Source organism: Rosa rugosa, chromosome 4 (genome assembly GCF_958449725.1).
Source record: "Rosa rugosa chromosome 4, drRosRugo1.1, whole genome shotgun sequence".
Classification (NCBI taxonomy): Eukaryota; Viridiplantae; Streptophyta; class Magnoliopsida; order Rosales; family Rosaceae; genus Rosa; species Rosa rugosa.
This window is the reverse complement of record NC_084823.1, coordinates 52,671,287-52,690,068: the sequence shown is the minus strand read 5'-3', so window position 1 is coordinate 52,690,068 and position 18,782 is coordinate 52,671,287. Positions and strand designations below refer to the sequence as shown.

Genomic DNA, 18,782 nt, shown 5'->3' with positions numbered 1-18,782 from the left:
TGTAAGTGGGGGAGAGCTAGCTAGGAAAGAAGAATATCAACCCAAATATATATAATATATATACCTGGTACACAGCTTTGAAAATATTGTAGCTTTAAGTATATGTAATGGTAAAGAAAGGCTTTATGATCTAAAAATATGATCAATATGGTTTTCTTAGTTGGTAGTACAAGTCATGGCCAGTACAACTTCCTGTTCCATGTGTTGGTTCTATATATATCTTGTTTATGAAATGATGCTTGAGTTCGATTGGATTGGGGCATATAATGAAATAAGAAAGGGATTATATGATCCGATCAATTAAAGTTGTATTATGTGGACTTAGATTGGATATGAAAGTGCTTGGAACCCTAGTTTGCATTAGTATATATGTTGGGTTTAATTTCTTTATGATTTTGTACTACATGTTTGAGATAAAAGAAATAAAATGGAAGGGAATATAAATTGTAAGAGGGCATTAAGAACATGGGTTGAGTTAGTTGCATGTGGTGGTTGGATTTTAAGGAGTATCTTTGGGATTATGGTATGGCCCTACTTCTAACATGCGCAGTGACTAATCCATGCGTTCAACCCAAGGAAGAAGATCGAAATGATGCACATTTTATTTTCCGTCGTATTCTGTTTAGGACAGTAACGAAGAAGAAGAAGAAGATGATGATGAAGAACTTGACCAGCTGCTGTTGGAATTAGCAAACGCACAAAGACTAGGGAGCCAGGTCTGGCAAGCTTAGCTGAGAAAACATAAAGACAAGGATGAAGGATGGGTGTGTGTTAATGGAAGGTAGAGCAGAAGCATTAAAGCCATGAGTGATACACAGAAACCCTAGTTTCAAGGTGGCTGTGTCTCAGAATCACTTTCGATGAAGCATCGATTCGTTTTCCATTTACGACACGAATTCCCAGAGGTGGCATAGCAATAGAGAGCTACACAACGCAGACAGAGTCTGTCTATCTGCCTCTGTCATCACCATCATTATTGCTCTGATTAGTTATAAATTAAACTTCCTACTAACTCTAATTGAGATAATTAAACATGAAAATTAACCATGCATGCTTAGTGGCCGGTCAAGCATGAGCTTATTGATAAAGTGAAGAATGTAACTCATCAAGGTCAGCATAATCAAGGATCAGAATACACAGTTCAAGAACAAATATCCAGTCAATCAATTCAAGGCTCAGGATTTGATCTCAGTCAACAAGCCTCCTCATCAACAGAATGCACACGTGGTACTCATCCAGACAAAGATCAAGTGAGAGAAATTAGTTGTAGTGATAGATTGGAGGAGGATACGTGTCAGATATCTCACGGTGCTGTTAGTAATTAGTTAGTACAGCTAGCAATTAGTTGGTGCTAATTGATCTGTTAGAGAGAGTTTGTTATTCTTGTAATAGTATAAAAGGAACTAATCAGCTCATAATTGTTAGCTTAGCTCAATTGTAAAAAACAGTTTCAAAGAAAATATCAAAAGTTTGGTAGCTTTTCTCTCTAGCTACTTCGTCTTCCTCATTCATCTCTGTACCTAGATTTCTAGGGTTTCTGCAAACTCCATAGCCATTTTCTTTGCTCTTCCGCTTTCACCATGATTTCTAGCATGGTATCAAAGCCAACGGCGACCTGACCATTGCTCCACCACTATCTCTCCGCTGCGTTTTCGATCGAAACCTCTGAGCTCTTCTTTCTCTTTGTTCAATTACCAGTTTGAAAAACCAACAATCAGTTCAAGTATCAAGAAAATCATATACAAAATCAGCAATTACAAGTGAAAGACAATTGTCTCTACTCTTAGATCTACTCAGTTTGCTCTTGATTCAAGGAAATCAGTTCGTGAATCAAGGTTTGGGGCTATTCTTCATAGCTATTTGTGGTGCTCATATCAATCTTGAGCGTTTGTGGCTACATCTTGTAGCTGTTTGTATCACTCATCAAAATCACTCTCCAAGTTTCAGTCTTTTTGATCAAGATCTGAAGCAAAAAACTCTTTAGTTTGAAGGTGTGAACTATTATAATGGAAATCGAAAGGAGACCAAGATCAAATCAATGAAATCATACAGTAGTCAAAAGCTTTGGCTACACATAAAGTGAGACATCTTTAACATTACACAACAGTTGCCAATGCTTTTTACAGACGTGACATTTACATTGCTTTTTGAAAAACAAGGTAAAGGCTTTATAATTACCATTCCATGTACCATGCATGAATCATGATGGTACATTGGACTTGAACGAGAAATAACTTGTTGATCAACCCGACCAGGGTTCTTTTCCTTTTAAAGTCCATTTTCTTGGGCATGGCTTTCATCAACAATATTCTGTACTAGCCTACTAGGCAACCCTAGTCGATTAGGATGTTGACCAGATCCATAAACTCTTGTATATAAAGATGTAGATAAGATTGCATATTCCACGATGTTGAATCTCTTAAACACGTTTTTGACGATCATAATAGATGTAGTCCATCAACAATACAACGACTAAATGTAGCAAATGTATTTGCAGTTTTGTATGCACTATATACCAACAATCAACTCAATGTATTGATGCGCCGGGTTACATAGGATCAACTTAGCTATTTTAGATTAAAATCTCTGGTTTTTTACATTGTCACATAGGCTCTAACTAGTAACTTATAATTTTGAATAAAAACTATTTATTTATTCTCAAAGTAAAAAAAAAAACAAAAGACTTATGCCTCAATCCCGCAGCAACTAGAGCCCATAACTTTCTTAACTAAAAAAAAAAAAGGGATAATGACCACTTACCCATAGAATACCAAATACAACCCCATACACTCCACCAACTTATTTTCAACCTCATTCACACAAAAGTTTTCTCTTTTCCTCCCAACTATTCCTTTCACCAATTAGTTATACCATTAATACCCCCTTCTCTCTCTATTTCATGCTTTTACTATTACTTTTCCTTTTGATGAAACGTGGTGGGCCCATCTTGAATTTATTTGTCTAAATTATAATTGCAGCTAAATTTCATCCTCTATCTCGAAGGTAAACAGTTAGTTTTACTATTCATAATTTCGATCGTTGACAGACTTGAATTAAATGCTATTTGTAAAAACACTAGCAAAGAATTGAAAAAAGAAAGAGAAAAGTTGAAAAAATTGAAAGACTATAGAGAACGTCTTAACAGAGAAACTCCCAACTACTGGGATATTATTTATAGACTCCAAACCAGGATCTATAAATTAGAAGAAGATATTGAAAATCTGTTATATGTACTTGAAGAGGAACAAAAACCTCTTGACTACCTGAGCATTGGTTAGATCCGCAAAGCACTGGTATCAGAGCTTGCAAAGAGCTCAACAAGGGAATCCCCAATGGGGACAATGTCTGAATTAATATTAGAGAAGTTGAATTCTCTATTGATATCCTCTGATGAGAAACATCAGACCCTGTTACAAGAAATATCTAGATCTCAAGATCATCTAGATAATTTACCTGATATAATCGCTCGATTAGAAAAATTGGAGCAAAAAATGGATTATATCAAAGAACTTCCAAAAACGGAAGAAGAAAAACTAACAAGTGTTAGTAGAAAAATCAATGAACAGCAAAAAACGCTGGATTCTATGAAAAATATACTGAAGGACAAGAAAGTGCCTACAGTAAAAACAAAGAATACTAATGGATTCAAACCATTAGAAAGACCAGATAAGAATCTTGTTCCAAACATGATTTTTCTGGATCCTTCAACTAGTTCTACTAGTATTCGGTATGAAAATCCGAAGGAAACCCGAGATGTTAACATGTTAAGCATCTTTGGAAAAAAGAAAGGAGTACAACTCCTAAATGCTGAAGAATTCGAATATAACGAAATTGAACAGGAGGTAAAAAACTCCTCAATTCCCAAACTAGATTTCAGGCAAATCTACAAAAGGGGAACGTTTGACTTGATGGATAGCCATCATTTCAAACTATTGGAGATAACAACTCCCGCTACAGCAGGTGGAGAAACCGATCTCTTGATGATTACCCCTGCAGAAGTTGCTAGAGCAGCAACAAAAAAGTATCAATTTATGCATATTGGAGCAGTCCAAGTAGGCATAAATCTGCTGGCTCGAGAAGGCATAAATTGCTCAGTCCTATGTGTCCTACAAGACAACAGACTGACAGACTTTCAAGCTAGTTTGTTGGGAACCCTAGAAGCATCCCTGTGTGAACAAGTAGCATATTTCAACTGCTTCCCAAACTTCACCACCAGCTTGAAAGACGCAGCTCACTGTCTACGACTGAGAGTTAAGACAGACGGCATCTCTATGAAAGAAGATATGCAAGAACTCGCAATAGTATACAGAATATACTATAGATTAATGAGCACTACAGTAGCCCCCAAGACAAGGATAACAAATATCCCAGGTCTTACTACTGGTTTCCTCACTAATCAGAAGAACCATTCACAGCAGATTCATAAAGTTACTTGGAACGAGGTAACTTTTCCTATTGAATGGAAACTATCTGGCCCGAAAAAGCCGCCAGAAAATGCCAAAGCAAAAGTCTATGAAAGCCGAAAGACTGGAGAAATCAGTCTCAACTTTGACAATCACAGAAAAAGTGATGTCGGTCCTGAGAACATCAGGATAAACAAAAATCTTCTCAGAAGAAGCTACAGCACTAGAGAAGCTAGTACTAGTGGTACTAAAGCCATTATTGAAGAACCAATATCCGAAGAAGAACTAGAAGCTGATCTAAACAGACCAGTTAATATGCTTAGAGCACAAAAGCTCTATGATCTCTATGAAGAAGCAGAATTCTGTGAAAATCCAGAAAGATTAGAAAAACTAATCGAAGAAATGAAAAATTTCAATCTAAGAAAGGAAAGAAAACTCCTTCCCTACCAGGATGTTGAAATGGAAGAAGGAGAAAGCTCCAAAACTTCCATCACCAGAGAAAAGGGAAAGGTAAAACTCCCTATACAGAAGGCCCCTACGGGCAGAAATGGAGAAAGAAATTCTCAAAGATTTGTCCCAGAGGACAAGATACCCAGAGTACCAATTACCAATTTTGGTATCTGGTTAGATCTGGATAAAACTCTAGACAAGAGAAAAACTCTTGATCAATGGGTAGACAGCCTGATGATGGCATCTGCTCTCACTTTTGGAAAATTCGAAGCTCCTGATCTTCAGATGTATTTTGAAACTACTCTTACAGGAGTAGCAAAGAAATATTATTTCTCTTTCAAAGAAACGGCCAGAGGGAAAGATTGGCTTGAAGATATCAAAGCTTCAAAATCTCCATATGATTTTGCAGTTCCTCTGTACGATCAGTTCTGTGGAGATTCTGCAAATATGAGTGAAAAGGCCAGAGAAACGGCCAAATCAAATATCTATGCTCTCAAAATTTGTGACATGAGATATTTTGAAGAATACTTGAATGAATTTCAAGAATATTACTGTACAATTGGAGAACTAGAAAGCACTGATCTAGTCAACCTGTTGCACAGGAAACTCCCTGAACCATGGAGAACAGCTGTGCGAGAAAGCATAGCAGAAAAACCAATTGAAAGATTTTCAGTTGGGGGAATTGCCGACAGAATCCGGCAATTACTAAAAGAACAATGCAAAGCCAATCTTAGAGCTAAGATGGCTAAGAAACAACTCAAAGGAGTTGAAAATTTCTGTTACGGAATACTGGATATGCCAACCAACTGGGGATGTCATGAATCCAAGTTCTACAGAAAGAAAAAAGGAAAATATTACTCTAAAAAATTCAAAAAAAGTAATCAAAGAAAGAATTGGAAATTCAAGAAAAGTTCCAATTTCAAGAAACAACAGATTGAAGATCCAAAAAAGAAGTTCTTCAAGAAAAAGAAGAATACTCATCAACATAAACAACCAAGCAAGAAAGCTTGCAGATGTTGGTTATGTAAAGCCGAAGGGCACTATGCCAATGAATGCCCGGAAAAGGGTAAAAAATCTTCTACTAAAGCTCTCTTTGAAGAATATGAGCATATAGTAGAATCAGCAAATATGAAAGGCTACGAAATAGCCTATTCTGATGATGAAGAAGACGACAGGTCAGTTTACTCTGCCTGGTCTGAAGAAGAAGATTCATCTGAGTCTGAGACAGATTCTGAAGTAGAGTACTTCGAATCCAGACAAATGAATGTTTTGAGAATCAAAAACTGGGAAGAAAGCAAGACAGAATCCTTAATGTCTTCTTATCAGGTGAACCCTGGTACATTCGTTTGTGACTACTGTTTATGTCATGAAAAGAATGGTCTCCCTATGTTTTGTGAGGAGTCAAAAAAGACTTATCACAAAGAATGCTTCATAGCTGAAGCAAGAAGAAAAACCAAGAATGGGCTTGTAAGCCAACTGGTTGAACAAGAATATGAAGAATATTTCTCTGAACAAAAGGAGAAAGAAGTAGAAACTTTGTTCCAAGACATCATGGAACCAACTTCCCCAAAAAAGGAAAAAATCAAAGAGGAAGAAAAACTCGATGATGATATTGAACTGGTTGAAATACCAGAAAATGCAGAACTGGTAAATCCACCAGAAACTGTTCATCTCTTAGAAAAGCAAGAGGCAGCTCTTGAAGATACTGAAACATGGGGACTACTTGGCCAACCTTCTGGCAAGTTTGATTATCAAGTCAGATATGACGCTCCGTCATGGTTCAGTAATCCAAACAGCAAAGAGATAATTCCTACAAACTGGGATGATATATCTCCCATTCAGAAAGATGTTCCAGAAGAATGTAAACCATTCATTCCAAAGGAACAAGCTCAAGAACATGAGCTTCAGCAATCGAAGGTCGTCTCTACTAGTAGATACAGCAACTACATAGAGATTGGACTAAAATTCCCTGATCATAAAAAATATCATCTACATGCCTTTGTAGATAATGGATCAGGATTTACAGTTGCAAAGAGATTTGCAATTCCAGAAAAACTCTGGAAAGAAGAAAAGAAAACCGCTACTGGTGTTACTTTCGATGGAAGCCATCTCACCATGAATAAAGTAGCAAAAAATGTTCACATCACCATTGGTGGAGGAACATTTATCATCCATAACGTCTGGCAATCTGAAGGCCAAGGCGCAGATTTCTTGTTGGGTAATGATTTCATTCTCCAACAGAGATTTATTCAGGATGAAGAAGCAATCGGCTTCAGAAAAGGAGAACGGGTGTTCTGGGCAGATAGGCTTACTCAAGCCAAAAGTGTGGTAGGACCAAACTTCACAACCCAATATCAGAGATCGCAACAGAATAGTGGTGATCTTACCTCCTACAAACCCAAATTTGAACCCATACTCCAAATTAAACAACAAGAAGAATTACTTGTTGAAGAATCTTCTGAAGAAGAAGAAGAAAAAACTAGTGAAGAAGAAGAAGCTAGTTTCATTCATGAGCATAACCTCAAGCACTTTCAGAATAAGCTTGAGTCTCAGAAAATTCCCACTCTTGAGAAAATCAAGAAACTACTTGAAGAAAACATCGATACAGATCCTCAGAAGTTTTGGGAAAAAGACCCAGTGGTCTGTGAATTAAGATTGCATGACATGAATGCTATCTGTCATGTCAAAGCCATTCCTCAATACAAAGAGGAAGACCAAAAAGAATTCAGAAAAGATATTGAAGATCTCCTGAACAAGAGATTAATTCAACCTTCCACTAGCCCTCATCATGCTCCAGCATTCTACGTAAGAAATCATGCAGAAACCCTTAGAGGAAAAGCTAGAATGGTTATTGACTACAGAGATGTCAATAAGAAGACTGTCAAAGACGGCTATCAAATTGCTCAAGTACGAGTATTGATCAACCAGCTCAGAGGAGCCAAGGTCTTTTCAAAATTCGATGCAAAGTCGGGTTTTTGGCAAGTCAAGATGCATCCAGAGAGTGTACCTCTCACTGCATTCGGGACACCACAAGGACATTACGAATGGCTGGTAATGCCTTTTGGCCTAAAGCAAGCTCCCTCAATCTTCCAGAGAAAGATGGACAACATCTTCAAGCAAGTGGCGGAGTTCTGTGTCGTCTACATAGATGACATTCTAGTCTTCTCAAAAAATAGAGAAGAACACATGAAACACCTCCATGAGGTTGTAAAGCTGATAGTTCAGCATAGAATTATCCTAGGAGAAAAGAAAGTCTTCTTTATCCTTGATGAAGTCGATTTCCTAGGAATAAACATCAAAAATGGGGTAATAAAACTCCAACCCCATATCCTTGAGAAGATCTGGAAATTCCCAGATAAAATTCCTGATGCTAAGAGTCTAGAGAGATTCCTTGGTGTCATAAATTATGGGAGAGATTTCATCCCTAAAATTTCAGGGTTAACAGCAATGTTATCTCCTAAGACGAGTTCCAAAAGAAAATGGAACTTCACAGAAGATGATGAAAAAACAGTAAAGCAGATAAAAAATCTCTGCAAAAACCTCCCTCCTCTTCAACAACCTGAAGAGAATGACGAGATTATCCTCCAAACAGATGCGAGTGATAATTACTGGTCCGGTGTAGTTCTGGCGAAAGCGCCTGGAACTAACATTGAAAAGATCTGTAAATTTTGTAGTGGCAAGTTCAGCCCTGCAGAACTAAATTATCCCACAGGGGAAAAAGAAATTTTGGCTGTTAAGAAAACAATTTTAAATTCTCCAGCCTTTCTTGGAAAACCCTTTACTGTCCGCACCGATTGTGCCAGAGTAAAGAATTTCAAAAATTTCAAACTTGATAAAGCTGCTGATAGAGGAAGATTAGCCAACTGGCAATTATTTCTTAACCAGTACGATTATGTTGTTGAATTAATTGCAGGAAACAAGAACTATCTTCCAGACGCTTTAACAAGAGAATTAGCCATGTTCAACAGAAGAGATGATGACGACGAAGGTCGTAATCCCAGAAGCAGAAGAGCTGGGAAAGAGCATGAAGACACTGAGGATCACAAAGAAAAAATCCTCAAAAGATTCTTGCTAAGTCCAAAAGGACTAGCCACAACTGATCAATCCCAGGGTAAAGGATTGGCTAGCCCGTCTCAAACGGCAGACGGTAAAGGCTCATCAAGACCGTTGACGGCTGTTGCTTTGCCAAAAAGCAAACCTACTCCAACTGGAGTACTAAATGTCTTTAACTATGAACTTCGAACCTTCGATACTCCTGTGTTCAGAACCGGCAGGAGACTTGCTTACCACCAGAAGGCAATTCTAGATAACCTTTTATTTGCCTTTCAGGAAAGAAGCAGTGGTCTAATGTTTCCAGCTCTCTTTGCCTTAGCTGAGGAACTCTATGAAAACGGCAGACCACAGTTTGAAGAAATACAGCAGAGTGCTGTCAAGAAAGAAAAAATTAACTTCCTTGAAAACCCAGAAAGTGCTAGGGTCCCTATCATGGCACTCACTGAAGCAGATTGGCATGACTTCCACAATCTGATAGGAAGGCACAACTCAGAAGACCTAGTTCCTCCAACTCTCTTTATTATCTCAGGATCATATGTTGGAAGATACTTAGTAAATGTTCAGAGTGAACATCCTCAAGAACACAAGCTTTGGCTTGTTGAAAATGGTTTTGTCCATAACCTGTGGACGAAAACTAATGATGATCTAAAAGGTTTGCCACCCATCATCGTCAACACAGTCAAGAATGTCAGAAAAACTGATGGCATACTCCGACTAAAGTTTAGATCCACTCCTCCAGAATGGATTAGAAAGGCAAACGGCGAGGTTGAATACATTTCTCCATATCATTATGTGAGAGTTATTCAGAGAAAATATCTACAACCTGCCTGTGTTGGGTACAATGGCCAACCAAACTCAAGCATCCCATGGATGAAAGCCATGGCCCTGGAATATATGAAGAAGATCATCTCTGAAGATATCAACAATACCTTCCTGGCAGCAGGAGAAAAAACTATTATCACTGCCTATGATCATCCTGACGTAGTCAGCAGTGACCTATTTCTATCTCTCACCAGAAAAGAGATAGACTCAACGATGGCATGCATGCAGTGGATAGAACGACTTGAAAATGACAACCACTATAAAATGTATGTTGATACAGACGTTGAAGATAATGCCACAACGGATAGAATGGCACAAGCTGACAACAACTCCTTTGTCTTAGGCCATAATTCTGAAACAGACGAGAACATGTGAAGCAGCAGGTGTAGAAAACCACCGAAAGTACTTTTGGACTCTTCCCAAAAGTTACTTTTGCTTTTCAAAAAAGAGAAGGTGAAAAACATTTCACCCAAAGGGAACCTGCCTTTTCCTTGTCCGACCTCTACCAACAAGAGCACTCAGGAAAGCAGGAAATCACGGAGTCCTCCTGTACATTTTATGATTTTGAATTCCAGTTTGAAGTCCGCTCCCTATATAAGGAGTTTTAGTTTCATTTGTAAGACATGGAAAAATCCCCACACATCAAAAAACTTCGACCATCTGTAAAATAGCTTAAGAACTTGAGCAGAAGAATCTTCTCTCAAGAAGTAGCAGTGTGACCTTTCTTTCCTGTCTAAGTGTGAAGTGTGCTTCTATTTACAAGTAAGTACTGTAATCATTCTCATGGATAGCTAAACAGCTTTTTAGCTGTTTACCTGAGAATGAGGCTCTGAATTCTTAGCTTGTAATTATGTTTATATAAATAATTTCAGTGTGTTCACCCACTTCATCAAGTTTTAAATTAGCAAGTTAATTTCTGTTATCATACTCATGTTTGGCTCGTATCCTATACTACCTTCTAAGTTCAAGATTTTCTGATTATTAGAAAAATTTGCCTCAGCTTAGGATAGAAACAAGCAGCAGTGATTCCGCCTGTTAAAGTAACCGTTAGGCAGGAAGCCGTTAGGTGAAAAACGTTGGCATGTTGAAGGCTAGTTTTGTTTTTCTCAAAAGTTGAAACAGGTTTTTCTAAGAAAAGGTGAAATTGAACCCAAAAGTCAGCTTAGGATACACTAGGCACTACTTTAGAAAAGACTACCCTTATGGGTCTTTTCCCCTAAAAGTTGTGTAATTGGGCAAAATACAAGGATGATGGATTGATTGGGCAAAATACCAAGGGATTTTGGGCAAACGGGCACAACCCCAAAAAAAAATTCTGAAAAAAAATCATTTTTTTCTTTCAAAATTGTGGACATTACACAATTTTTGGTCAAAATCGCATGTTTTAATTTTATCTTCAAAATTTTTTCACCCTCAAAAACTGATTTTTGCACATTTATCGAACTAACGGAACTCAAAAATTACGACGTAATATCTTTTTAGGATTTCTCAAAATTAAAAAAAAACAATCAAATTCATAACGAAAATTGGAATAAGGCCCGTTCGAACAAATTTCACTTGGGAGCCCAAAAGGCTAAAACCCTGAAAGTCGCATAAACCCCAGAACAAAAACCAAACCCAACTCTATACTATACTGTACCCCAAGCTCTCTCTCTCTCTCTCTCTCCCAGTGTGAGAGACCTAACGAGCTCGAAAATGGCGACCACCCTTCTCCCGGAGGCAGCTCAGAAGGTCCTAACCCAAGAAGCCATCCGCTCCGCCGCCAAACAGTCCCAGCGCTGCCTCACCGTCCCCGTCAAACTCCGCCGCGCCATTAAAAAGTACCTCCGAGGTCGTCTTCTCCACTCACTCAGCACCTTCTAGTTTTCTGTATCTACATATGCTTCAGTTTATGATATTCAATTAATGGGTTTGGGTTTTTAGACCAAGAGGAGCCTCACATGAAGCGGAAGGTGCTGAGGCTATCGGAATCCTTCACCCAAATCAAGGATGTCAACTCTCAGCTTATAGCTTCCACCTCGAAGCAGCTGGTTGAGGACCCTTTGCAGTGTGTGGACCAATCCCAGAGGTGGAAGATTAAGAGCTCCTATGGAGATATTGGCCTTACTTATAGAGACGACGAGACCATTGCTTATGTTGCTTCCAGAATGCCAGCTGTCTTCTCTGCTTGTCATAGAGTACTCAAGGAGGTAATTGGTGATGTTTCAGTTTGATAAAGCTGTGTTCTTGTATGCTAGAAATGAAGTGCTAGATTGATTTTTGTATCAGGCTTTCAAATTTATTCTTCTTTTCGGGTGTGATGAAGTTTTGATCTTTAATGTTCAGCAGTGTGGTTGTCTTGTTGTTGTTTGACAGGTTCGTCGAAGGCTGCCAGGTTTTTCTCCTGCTAAAGTGTTGGATTTTGGGGCTGGCACGGGTTCGGCTTTCTGGTGAGAAGTTCATCTGGTTCTCTTTTGATTGTTTAATGACGTGAGTATTCGGGATTGCTGTTTGTTATGTAATGATATAATGTAAATGGAATGCTGTAGGGCACTACGAGAAGTCTGGCCGAATTCCTTGGAGAAAGTTAACTTAGTAGAGCCATCACAATCAATGCAGCGTGCAGGCCAGAGCCTTATACAAGGTTAGTAATGGTTCTTCTGTTTAAGCTAGTTACTTAGTTCTCATCTAGATTATCACTACACTAAATTGTTTGTAAGTAGGAGTACAGTCCTATTGTGATGGTTCATGCATTCTCATGGAGTAACTGGCTAAAGCAAATTCTTCATTGTTTTTATGTTCTTATTTTAGGTCAGAAGAACTTGCCACTTATTCACAGTTATGGTACCCTCCAATCCTTGACTAAAAACATCAAGAAATCAGAGAGAGAACATGACCTTGTAATTGCTGTAAGTTGTGTTTATCTAGAACTTCTATCAATTACATACTTAATTTTTGTCTTGTCATTTTTGGTCCTAAATAATATCTGTTGTTTGTTACTATGGGTTGAAGTCCTATGTGCTTGGAGAGATACCATTGCTGAAGGATCGGATTACTGTAGTACGCCAACTTTGGGATCTTACGCGGGATGTCCTGGTATACCTCCAACTCCTGGAAAAGTTTCATGTTTCATTATGATTTCATGAAGAAAAAAAAAAAATTTGTTATGGCCATTTGCTTGAGTTTACGCCATTTAACCCCTATGACAATTTTACACCACCTTAAAGAACGATTTGTGATGATCCTATATTTTGTGATGTCCTGAAAACAAATTTGGAAAGTAGGAGCGAAAACAAGGAAATACTTGTAATCATATTGCCTGCCAAGTTATATTTGTTTTCTGTTTGGATCTTCAAATTTTCAGCCTTATATTTTTACGTATTGATTTCCTTAAACACTTGAATGTTTGTAGATTTTGATAGAACCGGGAACACCACAAGGATCAAATATCATATCTCAGATGCGATCACATATATTATGGATGGAGAAAAGGGTAAGTTATTGTTGTTAGTTTTTTTTTGGGTTCTGCTAACAATCACTCATTTCCCTACTGCTTTATTTCTGACATTTATATCTTCTTAGAAATGCCGTAAATCCAAGGCTGCAATTGATGAAACTTCCAAGGACTTGGTAGTGGCTCGAAAAAGTGGTGCCTATATAGTTGCTCCTGTGAGTATAGTTCTGCACCCTACATATTTTTCTCTTTTCAAATTAATATGTTCCGCAACATTTTACATATTCTTTTTCATTTTAATTTGTATTCTCTCATTTTTATTTTTTAGTTCTCTTGATGCAGTGCTCTCATGATGGGGCATGTCCTTTGGAGAAAGCTGGTAAATATTGTCATTTTGTTCAACGTTTGGAGAGAACTTCTACTCAGCGTGCATACAAGGTTCTTTCTTAATTCATATGTTGTATCTCTTTTGAAAGATTTATCTGGTTACCATATTATTTGAACCTAAGCAGTTAGTATTGGCATTAGAGGCAGGCATCAAATTTTTGGATTTTACCAGTTGCTAGATACTTGTAGAAGGGAACCTCTATATTTTCTTAGTCCACTCTTGGCATTGCTAGTATTTTAGTTTTCTAGCAGGGTCTGTCGTTTTACTTATCGTGATTCAAATTTTTCTATTTTCACCTATCCATCTAAAAGTACCTACTCTTTTACTTAATTTTAATTTCTACATCTCTTGCAAATGGCACAGAATCTATGAATCTATTTGTTGTTGGAAGCAAGACTTTTTTTTCTTTATCTTATTCTGTTACATTGTCATTGTAAAACGCGATTATTATTTGATCATACCTTCTCGTATATGATCATTTTGTAGCGCTCCAAGGGTGGTCAGCCGTTACGTGGATTTGAAGATGAGAAATTTAGCTTCATTGCTGTCAGGCGAGGACAAAGACCAAGGTTAGTACTTTTTGTGCTCATATTCAAAGTTGTGAAAGGGGTTCATAAAGCTACAATGACATATTTGAAAACCATCACTTCATTTTGTTTTGGCTAACTTAGGGTTTCTCTTTAAACACGTCTATTTATGTTTTTATACTTGTAGGAGTTGATTGCTGGCAGTCAATAGTTTTTAATCAAATGAGTGTGTTACAATTATTTACTAATTTACAGTCTTCAGATCCTTTTATTCATATACTTTTATCTTTGATGTTCTCTCTGGTGGCTTCATTATTGTCATTATGAGCAGGGAACCTTGGCCTCTTGATGGTGTGAAATTTGAGACTTTGAAGGAGCAACATGCTAAACGAACTCTGGAAGATCTTGAAATGGACTATGGTAAAATTTTTCACTGGGATCATTTTCATCTTTCAAGGGCTCCGTATTGACTGGTCTTTGGTTTATGATAGGATTCTTTGGTTATAACATTAAGAGAAATTGTAAACTGTGATTTATTTCATTCTAAAGATTAGTCGTTGACCTTGTCAGAGGACCCAGAGGACCAAGTCAGCTCGCAACAAGCTAGCCTCATTCCATTTGAAAAACCAGATCCGTTTACCTACGATTCTGATGTCGTGGAAGTTGATGATCATGAGGATAATGAAGAAGAAGAGGAGGAAGATGACACAGGTCATGCCGATCTTGGGGGTGGTTGGGGTAGGATTATCTACATGCCTGTTCGGAGGGGCAAGCAGGTTACTATGGATGTCTGTCGATCAACCAACCAGGATGCTTCAGAAGGAACACTTGAACGAATTGTTGTCACAAAGAATAAGAACCCTACATTACATAAGCAGGCCCGAAAGTCTCTCTGGGGAGACTTGTGGCCCTTTCAAAAATAAATGTGTAAAATCTATGGCTGTAGTCCATATAACCACTATGTATAAGATGCTCTTCCTCTGTCAATGCATAGTTTATAGCAATTCTCAGTTTGTAGGCACTGTTCAGTCATTAATGGCTATTCCTGTGATCTCGGTGGAAATTCACTTTTGTCCTTGCTCTTTCAATAGTTGCAAACCTCATTCTTTTGAAAGCTTTTCAATGTTGGCCATTTGTGGATGGTTAGGTTGACAGTTGGTTGATGTAAAGAACAAGAAGCATAGAAGACCCGAATTGTGCCATACCGGGGCTTAACAAACTGGAAACCAAATTTCCTTATTCCAATACAATCTCAACGACCGGAAAGATGATGTGCTCGAACAGTATCTTGGACTTTAAATGGCTTTCGATTCATGGACTTTGAAGTCTCTTCTACTTCTAGGGTTGCTCAATTGTTGAACAGTATGTTTGCCACGGAAGAGACTTCATAAAGTAAGCAATCCGCTGTAGCACAATAAATAATCATCCAGGTTCAAATCCTGGCAGCGGAAACATTCTTTTTCTTGTTTTTTTGTTGGTCACCTATACCACATAACATTAAAACATTTTTCTTTCTTTCTTTTTGATCACCTATACAACATCATATAATCGTTAGTTTCTACATGATTTTTGTGATGTGCTCCGTCTCTTTCTGCATGTCTCATAGTGGTTATAGTTTATATGATGCAATCAAAGCTTAGCTTCAACATGATTTTTAATTTTTTATTAGGGAAAATGGTCCGTACGGTACCCCACATTTGCCTCCTTATAACTTTCAGTACCTCAGCTTTAAAAAATATTAATACGGTAACTGAGATTCTGACCACGACTGAACTTTGGTACCTATGGCCGTCTGTCAGCTGGCAATTTTTGAAGGGTATTTTTGTCTATTCATGTCTTAACTCAGTTTTTTTTTTTAATAAAATCTTAAACTATCTTTTATGTCTCTGTTCATCTTCCTCTCTTCATGTTTGCAGAATCCAGAAGAAAGAACAGGGACCTTAAGTTTCTCTCTCTCTCTGTCATTTTTCTCATGAAATCCGGAAACGTTCAAAAATTAAAGAACCATAAGTCTCCAAACTTCCTTTTACAGATTTCATTCGGGTTTTTTTGGAAGAGATCCAGGCCGGGCCTCCCGCGAATTAAAGGAAGTAGGAGGTGATGATCAGGACGGGTCACAGCTACGATCGGAGCTCCATTATGAAGTGGTTCAGAGCTGGAAAGCCGATTTGTCCGAAAACAGGGGAGAAAATGAAGAACATGGAGGTGGTGCCTAATTTGGCATTGAAGAGGTTGATTCTGCAGTACTGCAATGAGAATGGGATTCCGTTTGGCGATTCCGGTCGTCGGAATCTCGACGTTGGGAAGAGTACAGTTACAGGTAGCTTGGCGGCTGAGGGAGCTATGAAAATGGTGGCGGAGTTTGTCAGTGGAAGTGTTGGGACTGGATCGAATAAGGCTGCTTATGAGATTCGGCTTCTTTCGAAAACGAGCATTTTTAATAGGTCTTGTTTGGTGGAAGCTGGAGTGGTGCCGCATTTGTTGAAGCTGTTGGCTTCTGCAGATTCGGAGACTCAAGAGAATGAAGTTGCAGGGTTGTTGAATCTGTCGAAGCATTCGAAAGGGAAAGCTATGATTGTTGAAAATGGGGGTGTGGATTTGGTTGTGGATGTTCTAAAGGAGGGTCTCAAAGTTGAGGCTTGCCAGCATGCTGCTGGTACATTGTTTTATCTTGCTTCGATTGAGGAGTACCGGGTATTGATCGGAGAAAGTAAGAAAGAAGAACTGATAAGCAAGGAGGAAGTGACGATGAACATTCATCTTTTGCATTCATGTAAAAAAAAAAAAACAAAAAACTTTCTTTTGTTATTTTTTTTATTATATAAAAGAGAATAAATAAGAAAAAAAAAAGAGTAAAGGGTAAATTGGTCTTTTAAGTTTAAAATTGTCATCTGGCAGACGCCGTAACTGAGCTAACGGCCCTAGGTACCAAAGTTCGGTTGGGGTCAGAACCTCAGGTACCGTATTGATATTTTTAAAGCTGAGATACCGAAAATTATAAGGAGACAAAGGTAAGGGTACCGTACAAACCATTTTCCCTTTTTATTATGTTGTAATGTTCCGGGTCTCTTTCTGCGCACATCTAATGGTGGTTAACAGTATTATTATATGATGCAATTAAAGATTAATTTCAACATGATTTTATTATGTTGTAATGCGCCGGGTCTCTTTCTGCACGTCTCATAGTGGTTTATAGTATTATATAATGCAATCAAAGATTTAAGATTACCTGACTTTTTGCTTAATAATTTCAAAACATTGCCGTATGATTGCTCCGAATTAATTAATACTTTAAGGGTGACAAAAGCAAACCTACTTGTAAAAGACAAAGGTGATTCCATTTGGCGGTACATGTAAAACAAAATTGTACAATCAACATTGACAATTCGCATCACTTTTACTACTGACAGCAGGAGTCCATAGACATGCTTACATAGTAATATATATAAGAGCAGCCTATCTATTAGCTGAGCACGACAGTTTCAATGAAAACTAAGCCAATTTGACACATGTTGATGTCCTTAATTTTGCAGCGTGAACTAGCTTAAATCAACAAGGAGTCAACAAAAGAGTCCAAATGAACACCATCGAGATCTTGATCTGCCTTGAGAAGAAGCTGCTGATATTCCTCATACCCTTGAATAAAAACATCAAAATCCAACACATTTTCGCAAACCAAGGCCTCTCCAAAATGGTTATGATCATGAAGATCATTAGAAACCTCTGCATCATGATGACCAAATTCAGCTAAGATGTTATTGTTCCTTGTGATTGAGTTTGCAGAAACTCGAATGGCCTTTGGTTGATGAACCTTAACCTTTGCTACACAGCCTCGGTCATCCTTCTCGAGTTGTCCTTCAACACTTGATACACCTTTTTTAGTACTACCAGCGTTGTTGAGCCTTTTGCTGAGGTTGGTATTCCAGTAGTTCTTGATCTCATTATCGGTTCGACCGGGGAGTCTTCCAGCAATTAGAGACCATCGATTTCCCAGAAGTGAATGAAGCCTCACAATAAGGTCTTCCTCATCAGGAGTTATGTTACCTCTCTTTATACCTGGTCGGAGATAGTTCATCCATCTCAGCCTGCAACTTTTCCCACATCGAAGAAGCCCTTCGAGTAGTTCCACAAACAAGAAACCAGATTATATCTAAAATTTCTAAGACGTCCAAAACGGAAACCAAGAAAAACCTCATGAAATACTTACCTGCTTTCTTTGGCAGAGACACCCAATGGCCTTCACCATGAGACTGGATGTATTGAATGAGCAATGTGTCTTCTATGGTAGTCCATGGACCTCTCTGCAAACCCTCCTTTGAACAACATGGTGTTCTTCCCATTTTAAGTTACACACAGAGACTCTGCTTCAGTTTAGCTATGAAAGAGTGAAAGATCCTCAAACAGCTAGAGCACCGGAGACTATAATAAGAAGCTTGGGTGTTAGAGCATTATAATATCATTGTGAACCTTGGGTTTTGGAGCATTATAATATCACTCAATCATTGTGAACACTCATTCTATAAATAGCATAAGCATTATGAACTTTTTCCCGTTTTTAATTTTTTTGATTATCATGAACATCGTTTAATATTTTTTTAACAAAGAGACCAGTAGTTTGGTGTCCTTTCATAATTTTAAAAGAGACACATGCCTTTTGTTAATTTGAGGTCGTTTATAGTTTATTTTATATTCCTTTTCCAAAATTT

General features: G+C 38.0%; 2 protein-coding genes across 3 annotated transcripts; one reads left to right on the top strand and one right to left on the bottom strand.

Annotated features, from left to right (window-relative positions):
* The first annotated feature begins 11,038 nt into the window (after positions 1-11,038).
* On the top strand, positions 11,039-15,166 carry LOC133743819 (uncharacterized). 2 transcript variants are annotated; one of them, XM_062171855.1, is made up of 12 exons: positions 11,039-11,559; positions 11,652-11,917; positions 12,084-12,157; positions 12,257-12,351; positions 12,519-12,616; positions 12,720-12,803; positions 13,120-13,200; positions 13,290-13,376; positions 13,504-13,599; positions 14,036-14,118; positions 14,408-14,496; positions 14,656-15,166. In XM_062171855.1, the coding sequence occupies exons 1-12, from the start codon at positions 11,424-11,426 to the stop codon at positions 14,997-14,999; spliced, it is 1,533 nt and encodes a 510-aa protein (XP_062027839.1). In that variant the 5' UTR covers positions 11,039-11,423; the 3' UTR covers positions 15,000-15,166. The 2 variants fall into 2 exon arrangements, with proteins under 2 accessions (XP_062027839.1, XP_062027838.1); XM_062171854.1 differs by having other exon boundaries at positions 14,647-15,166.
* Positions 15,167-17,383: 2,217 nt separating this feature from the next.
* Positions 17,384-18,551, bottom strand: LOC133743820 (transcription factor MYB1-like). The gene is made up of 2 exons (XM_062171856.1): positions 18,284-18,551; positions 17,384-18,189 (listed from the first exon to the last, which is right to left on the bottom strand). Exons 1-2 carry the CDS (start codon positions 18,414-18,416, stop codon positions 17,621-17,623), a joined length of 702 nt encoding a protein of 233 aa, XP_062027840.1. The 5' UTR covers positions 18,417-18,551; the 3' UTR covers positions 17,384-17,620.
* Between the last annotated feature and the right edge of the window lie 231 nt (positions 18,552-18,782).